The 7071-nt window shown below is 61.7% G+C and overlaps 2 protein-coding genes across 7 annotated transcripts in view; one reads left to right on the top strand and one right to left on the bottom strand.

The window, feature by feature from the left end:
- Positions 1 to 107: 107 nt before the first annotated feature.
- Positions 108 to 2002, bottom strand: TAF11 (TATA-box binding protein associated factor 11). 2 transcript variants are annotated; one of them, XM_054648582.2, is made up of 5 exons: positions 1762 to 2002; positions 1551 to 1690; positions 1347 to 1434; positions 1095 to 1191; positions 108 to 528 (listed from the first exon to the last, which is right to left on the bottom strand). In XM_054648582.2, exons 1-5 carry the CDS (start codon positions 1954 to 1956, stop codon positions 398 to 400), a joined length of 651 nt encoding a protein of 216 aa, XP_054504557.2. In that variant the 5' UTR covers positions 1957 to 2002; the 3' UTR covers positions 108 to 397. The 2 variants fall into 2 exon arrangements, with proteins under 2 accessions (XP_054504557.2, XP_054504558.2); XM_054648583.2 differs by having other exon boundaries at positions 1816 to 2001.
- A 632-nt stretch (positions 2003 to 2634) lies between these two features.
- ANKS1A (ankyrin repeat and sterile alpha motif domain containing 1A) overlaps positions 2635 to 7071 on the top strand; it is a 73789-nt gene continuing 69352 nt past the window's right edge. For 2 of the 5 annotated variants that reach the window (XM_054648562.2, XM_054648561.2), the window contains exon 1: positions 2635 to 2878. In XM_054648562.2, the coding sequence (XP_054504537.2) occupies positions 2679 to 2878 (200 nt within the window). In that variant the 5' untranslated portion in view covers positions 2635 to 2678. The remainder of the gene's footprint in view (positions 2879 to 7071) is intronic. The other 3 variants (XM_077190508.1, XM_054648560.2, XM_054648563.2) reach the window with 2 other exon arrangements.

The following is a 7071-nucleotide window of genomic DNA, read 5'->3' as shown; positions in this document are numbered from 1 at the left end:
ATTTGGAAGCAGAGCTGAACCCTGACTTCAGGTGTTCCAACTCCCAGCACAGCCCTGCCCCAGGCTGGGAGCAGCTTGGGTTACACAAAGAGCAGATCCCAGTCAGGTTATGAACACAAGAATAAGTTTAATGTACAAAAAAAGCCACACATCTGGGCAGAGATGGCACATCTGGGCAGAGATGGCACATCTGGGCCAGCAGGAAATGCTCTGCAGCCCCTGGATTTCTCTCCCTGCTGTGCTGAGACCCCAAAGTCCAGGTTGAGGGTGCATCCAGCTCTGCCCAGGGCGGGCAGGGACAGCAGGAACATCCTTGAGGCCCCACAGGCCACCCCAGAGGGGCCTTGTGGAAGAGTCCATGTGGGAAGGTCCTGCAGGAAGCTCCTCTCAGCCTCTCTCAGTGGAAAATGATCTTTTTGTACTTGGAGTTGGGGATCTGCCCCCGTGCCTTGAGCCTCCTGACGGCCTCCCTCATGTGCTTGGGCTGCAGGGGGGGCAGCTCCCCCCACTTCTCACACACATCCAGAGCTGGACAGACAGACAGACAGAGCTCATGGCAGGGGCCAGCTGAGCTCTGCCCATCCCCTGCTGCAGCTTCAGTGCACTTTGAAAGGAACAGGTAACGTTTGTGTTTGGGGTTTGCAGCTCAGAGCCAGGAATGGAGCTGCTCCTCTCCCTGCCAGGAGTCCCAGGGCAGCAGGCAGGACAAAAAGCTTCTGAAGCACCCAGGCAGTGTGGAGATGCTGGATCCAGGGAAGGGATGAGCTCAGAGCTTCTGCTCTGGAGCCCTGGGGGCTGGCTGGGCTGTGATCCCCTCCTGGCTCAGCTCCTGTCCCACAAGGGCAGCCTGGGGCAGGTTTAGAGCTCAGGGCCCTGCAGCACCATGAGGAGATCCTCATCCTGCAGCTGCTCTGGACTGAGGCACACAGCTGCCAGCCCAGCTCCTCTGCCTGAGCAGCAGCACTGGGGGATCAGAGGGGCTATGGCAGCTGCAGCAGGCCCTGCTCTGAGCCAGAGCTGCTGCTGGAAGGGAGAACCATGGAGAACGTGCTCCAAGCAGGGAGCTCACCCCGGGCTCTTCCCCTGTCACTCACCTTCCTCCACCACCTCCCCAACGAACACCTTGGAGATGCCCGACATGGCGATGACGACGTTCTGGGACACCGAGGTGCCGGTGATGGACTGGATCAGCTACGACAGGGACAGGGACAGGCGGGGACAGTCAGAGCCCCGCCCGCAAGGACCTCCCAGTCCCTGATGGGGGATTTGAGCTGGAGCCGCTCAGGATGGGCTGAGCTCCGGAGGGCTCCGGGTCCGCCCCGCTCGGGCTCCCGCCGCTCCCGTACCCGTTTGATGGCGGCCTTGGGGAAGGCAGAGCGCCGATACATCTCATAGCGGTTCAGCTGCTCCTCGGAGAAGGAGGAGACCAGGATCCTGCAGGGCACAGGACCGTTCCCAGCCGCTCCCGCGGAACCGGCCAGGGCCGGCAGGAGCGGGGTGGGAGGGAAATCTGGAGGGGGCTGCGGATCCTCGGACGCGCAGGCACTCACTGCATCTTCTGGATCTCGTCCTCGTCCACCTTCTGCTTCTTCTCCTTCCGTTCCTTCAGCTCCAGCTTCACCTTCCTGGCCGCACCCGCCTGCAGCCCCGGCTCCTCCGCGTCCGCCGCCTCCCCGTCCGCGCTCCTCACCTGCGCCAGAGGGCAGCGCTCGCTCTGCGGCCCCGCGGCCCGGCCCGGCCCCGCTCCCGCTCCCGCCTCACCTCCCCGTCCGCCACCTCCGCCTTCAGCTCGCCGGCACCACCGGCCTCCCCCACCTCGCCTTCTCCCGCTCCCTCCGCGGCGGCCGCTTCCCCCGCAGCCACGGCCCCATCGCCGCTGACGGGCGGGGAGGAGCCCGTGGGGGGCTCCGGTGCGGCGGCGGCGGCACCGAGCACATCCCGGGCCGGGTCCGCCATGGCCGCGCCCGCGGCGCCTTCTGATGACGTAACACTGCGGGCGCCGCGAGGGGGCGGAGCCTATCGCCATGGGAACGGTGATGCGGGCGGCTCGTGATGACGCACATTTACCGGAGACGCGGGGGGCGGTGGCGTCTGAACCCATGGCAACGGAGATGCGACGGCGCCTTCTGATGACAAAATCGCGAGCGCCGCGCCAGGGGGCGGTGCCTGTTGCCACGGCAACAGCGACTCGGCAGCGCAGCCTGATGACGCACTCCATTGGCGCCGCGATGGAGGCGGAGCATGTCGCCATACTAACGGCTCCTCCTGATGATGCACCGCTACGGGCGCCGTGAGGGGATGCGCGGGGCCGGGCTTGTCGCCATGGCAGCGGGGCTGCGGAGGGGGCCTGTGCGGGCCTCACCCCGCGCTCGGACCGACCGGCCGCGCTCCGAGCCGCCCTCCCCACGCCCGGACCCTGCCGGGACACGGCGTTAGAGTGGCCCCGCTGCCCGGGCCCCGCAGGGAAAGCGCCCCCAGACCCCCCCAAAACGAGCGCGGCTGAGGGACCACGGGCAGCGTTCAGGGGCGGGGCCGACGCAAACCCCGCCCTTTGCACCGCCCATCCCTTCACACCCCGCCCATGCACCGCCCACCAGACCCCGCCCTCTCAGGCCCCGCCCCCGGGCCCGGCGCGGCCCCGCCCCGGAAGTCGCGCGGGCGGCCGGGCCGCGCCGGCCATGGGGAAGGAGCAGGAGCTGTTGGAGGCCGCTCGCACCGGGAACCTCCCGGCCGTGGAGAAGCTGCTCTCGGGGAAGCGCCTCAGCTCCGGCTTCGGCGGCTCCGGTGGCGGCGGCGGCAGCGGCGGCGGCTCCGCGGCGGGCGGCGGCAGCGGCGGCGGGAGCGTCGGTGTGGGGCACCCGCTGTCCAGCCTGCTCAGGTGAGCGCGGCCCGGGGCTGAGAGACGGGGCATGAGCCGGGGGTTCCGGCAGGTGGCTGGGGGTCTGCGTGCCGGGAGGGGAGTGGGAGCTGTGGGTCGGGTGTGGGGCTGGGGGCAGTGAAGGGTTTGGATGTGCTCTGGGTGCAGCGGGAGCGCTGCGGGACAGGGGGGCGTAGGAGCTGTGGGTCGGGTGTGGGGCTGGGGGCAGACGAAGGGGGTGCAGCGGGAGGGCTGCGGGACAGAGCGGTGCGGGGGTTCCGAGGTGCAGCGCTGCGGGACAGAGAGGTGCCGGGGTGCGGCGCTGCGGGGGAGGCCGGGGGTCTGTCCCCGCTCTGTGCCCCGAGCTGGGGGCTCCCGGTGGGATGGGACCGTGCAGCGAGCGAGCTGTGAGCGGCTGTGACCTGGGCACCGCTGAGTGTTCGGTGCCACCGGAGCTGCTCGGGCTGTGTGCCCTCGGTGGGCTGGCAGGGCACAGGGCAGTGACTCCGTGGCTGTATGGAGCCGGCAGCGCCAGCGCTGGGTGATGCCCCGGTCCCCCCGGCATCAGGGCGCTGCTGTGCCGGTGTCCGGAGGGCTCCATGGCCGGGCAGGTTCCATGTGGTCCCGGATCCCGGCGGTGCGGGATCTCCGGGGTGGCGTTCCCGGGTGTCCGGGCCCTGCGCTGGCATTGTCGCGGCTGGCGGTGACACCCTGCCGGGTCTGGGGTCGGCTCGTCCTCAGCCCCGTGCTGTGGAATTTGCTGGTTGAAGCTCTTGGACCTTTGTTAGGTTTTTTTTTTTCTCGTCCCCGTGTTTTGGCATCACCTCTCGCTGCCGGAGCTGCAGCTTTGGGCCACGCTGGGAATGCTCCTGGTCCCTGAGCAATGGGTTTGTACTGGGAGGTGTGGAGGAGGTTTGTGTCCAGGGCCAAGTGACGCTGTTGCTACACAACCTGGCTGTTCCGAGGGATGTGACTTGCCCCTTTTTGGCTGAATTTGATGTGTTTTTCCTTTCACATAACCCAGTTAGATACCTGCAGGTTGTGCTGGTGGCAGAAGCCTGCAGGCATGTGAGAGCTCACCCTGCCCTGGGGCACACGTTTGCCTTTCTGAAACGTAAATCTACCTTGGGTCGAGCTTTGTTCTTCTCTTTTGATGCATTAAACAGTCTGAGCCCTTGTTTGAGTGGGATGGATGTGCCCACAGGGGGCTCAGATCAGTGCAGAGGGTTGGTGCAGTTGAGCACCTGTGAGCTGAACCAGATCCAGCACTGCCTGACTGCACCTGGGCACGATGGGGCCTTTTCCCTGCCTTTCCCTGGGACAGTCCCGTGGTGCCAGGGTGATCCAGGCCATCCCTCTTACTATTTCTCACATGTGAACAGGGTTTGGTGCACAGACATGTCTGAAGGAGGGTGACTGTCACAGCTGTCACTCATATTCTGTGCTCACTGCCATGGTTGTTGGCTGTATCTGCTCGTGACACTGCCCAGGTCCCAGCCCCTGAGCCTCTTTCTCCCTGCACAGCTGGGATTTGTGCCTGTGACACTGATTCCTGCTCTGGCTGCACGTTGTGGGGCATGGCAACATGTCCTGGGTGCCACCTGCTGCCATTTAGGAGCTTTGTGGCTGTTTCCCACCTCCTGGCCACTTGTTGGGCTCTGGCTCTGAGGAGCTTGTGACGAGGTTTTGATGAGAAGCAGCTGCAAGGAGAGGCCAGCGAGTGCAGGAGACAGGCTGGGGCAGGCTGCAGGGAGCAGACAGATGAATTTAAGGGTGGAGAAAACCTCACCTTTTCCAATGCTAGAACATGGGAGCTTTTCTGATGTAGATTTTGCCCTCCTTGGCTGTGGGGAGAAGCCTGCCCTCAGTCAGGTGTGTGTGCTCTGTATTTTCCCCTGCTCAGCCTGATCCCTGGTCCTGCTGAGGCTCCTCATGTCTGTAAGGATCTCTCCTGCCATGGAAACTGCTGAGCTGCTCTCCCCCCCCAGAGCTCATTTCCAGAGCAGGATCATAAACACTCTGCTGGCCCAGCACCTTTGTTCTTTTCTCCACCCAATTTCAGGCCCCTGTTTTAGTTTCTGTTTAAGTCCCACTGTTTGGATAACCTGTTCCCAAAGCTCTTCTCTCCTGTCGCAGCTTTTTCTTTCAGTTCTGCATTTCAGGTATCTCAAAGATACAGTTTTGGATGGGGTACAAACCAGGCATTCCCTGGAATTCCCACATTACACCTGGTGTGTGCTGAGCTGGCACCTGCTCTGATCTGGCACTCTTTGGTTTGGGCCATTTCTCTTCCAAAGACAGCAAGTGCTGCTCCATGAAGTGGTAGAAGATGGCCCTGGCAGTAAATTCCTTTGAATGTGGTGCTTTATCAGGTAACCTGAACTGCCATCAGTCTGTTATCAGTTAAATGTGAACTTTGTCACAGTCTGGGCTGTGCTGCTCCTTCCCATGCCGAGCAGGGCCTGCTGGGTGTGGAGGCAGCACAGATTCCAACCACCCGTGGCTGCAGGTGAGCAGGAAACAGAAAGGGATGGAGTGGCATAAGACACAGGAGGAGGAATTTCCAAGACAGTTTAAGTCTCTGGAGGGGTGAATGTGCCAGGGTGTAACAGTCAGGGCACTGGGTGGAGAATAAATCCCAGTGGGAGCTGATGGGAGTGGGGAATGCTGACAGCAAGCCTGGGGAATGAGGAGGAAGCAGGGGGGGGAAATGGGAGCGTGGATTTGCCAGAGCAGATGGTGGGCTCACAAAGAGGTGATGGCTGCCAGGCTTTGGGAGGCTGGGCTCCCTGCTGGCATCCACACAGCCCCTGGGAGCTGCCAGGGCCTGGCCCAGCAGTGAGGGGCAGATCCCAGCCCCTCAGCCAGGCCCGGCTGCTCCAGTTCCAGCCGTGGGCCATGGCACAGGCAGGAGCACCGTGTGAGCAGCCAGCGAGAAAACCACTCTGTGCATGCACAGCTCAAGGCTTGTGAGCAACAGCAAGTGCAGAAATCAGAGATGGTCTGTGAGTCCTCGAGGTTCCTTGGGCTTATGAGCCACTTCTGCATCCAAGCTGCAGAATTTGATTTGTTGTATTTTTTTTTTTTTAGTGGTTTATTATGAAGTTAGAGGTGGGAAACAACAGAGCAGTCTGTGGCTGAGCTATCAGGCTGCATTCAGGAGGCTTTGCCAGGAGCAATGAGGGATGGGTTGTGTTAAAGCCAAAGCTGCAGAAGCAGCTTTTCATTTCCATCCATTGCTGTGAAAAGTCTGGCTCTGTGTTGCCAGAGGGGGAAGCTGAGGCTGCTGCTGAGCCCCAGATGGGACATGCAGTCCCCAGGGAGTGTATCAAGGAGATGCTTCTGCTGGGAATGAGGAGTTTGGGTGCACATCTGCTGTGGGAAGGGTCGAGTGCTGCTCCACAGAAGCCACAACCCTTGTTCCAGCCGGTTTTCAGCTGCTGCTGAGGGGTCTGGTTGGTTTAAAGAGTGACGTGGTGGGATGGCAGAACACTTGAGGTGGCTTCCAACAGTCCAAGGCTGTTTAGGAGTCAGAAAAACGAGTTATTTTTTTAAAAATGTGGGATTTGGTATTTGTTCTGGTGTGGCTGATGGTTCACAGCAGGGATCTGACCGTGCCCTGTGTGCTCCTGGGGAAGGCTCAGACCGTGCCTGTCTGCTGCCATTCCCTGGGGAGGGGACACAGTGCTGCTGCCAGGGAAGGGGGGGATTGCCCTGTCCGAGGCCAGGGTCAGACTGTCTGTCCCTCCATGTGTCCCCAGTCCTGTGGGTCAGCACAGAGTCCTGCAGAGACAGCAGCAGAGGGGCTCCAAGGTGCAGCTCCCAGGCTTGTCCCAGCGAGGTGCTTCCCTCTCTTCCCTCCCTCATCACAAGGGAGCTGCTCCTGCTGCATTCCCTCAGAACCGGGCAATGCTGGGTCTTCCCCTGCTCCTGCTGCTGTGATTAATCATCTCACCCACTCTAAACCTTCTCCTCTCCACACCCTCCCGTGCACGGATCCCTGTTTAATTACACACCTGAGCACAGAGATTGCTGAAGGTGCTTGTGCCACAGGCACAGGTGTGCACGGGGCTCAGCAGGGAATTGTTTCCTAAGTACTTCTTTAAGAATTCAAAGGCTGCAGTTACTGGCTGTGACTCTGTAGTGTTTTGTCTCTGTGTGATCTTGTGATGCAGTTTTGGAAAGTTTTTGTTTGCTTGCTCTGGTCTGTGCAG

The sequence above is a fragment of the Agelaius phoeniceus genome, chromosome 25 (genome assembly GCF_051311805.1).
Source record: "Agelaius phoeniceus isolate bAgePho1 chromosome 25, bAgePho1.hap1, whole genome shotgun sequence".
Lineage (NCBI taxonomy): Eukaryota > Metazoa > Chordata > Aves > Passeriformes > Icteridae > Agelaius > Agelaius phoeniceus.
This window is presented reverse-complemented; position numbering and strand designations above follow the sequence as displayed.

Coding starts and splice junctions, on each gene's coding strand:
- TAF11 (XM_054648582.2), bottom strand. CDS start 1,956: ATGGCGGACCCGGCCCGGGATGTGCTCGGTGCCGCCGCCGCCGCACCG. Junction 1,435..1,550: donor GACGAGATCCAGAAGATGCA/GTGAGTGCCTGC, acceptor TGTGCCCTGCAG/GATCCTGGTCTCCTCCTTCT. Junction 529..1,094: donor TGGGGAGGTGGTGGAGGAAG/GTGAGTGACAGG, acceptor CTGTCTGTCCAG/CTCTGGATGTGTGTGAGAAG.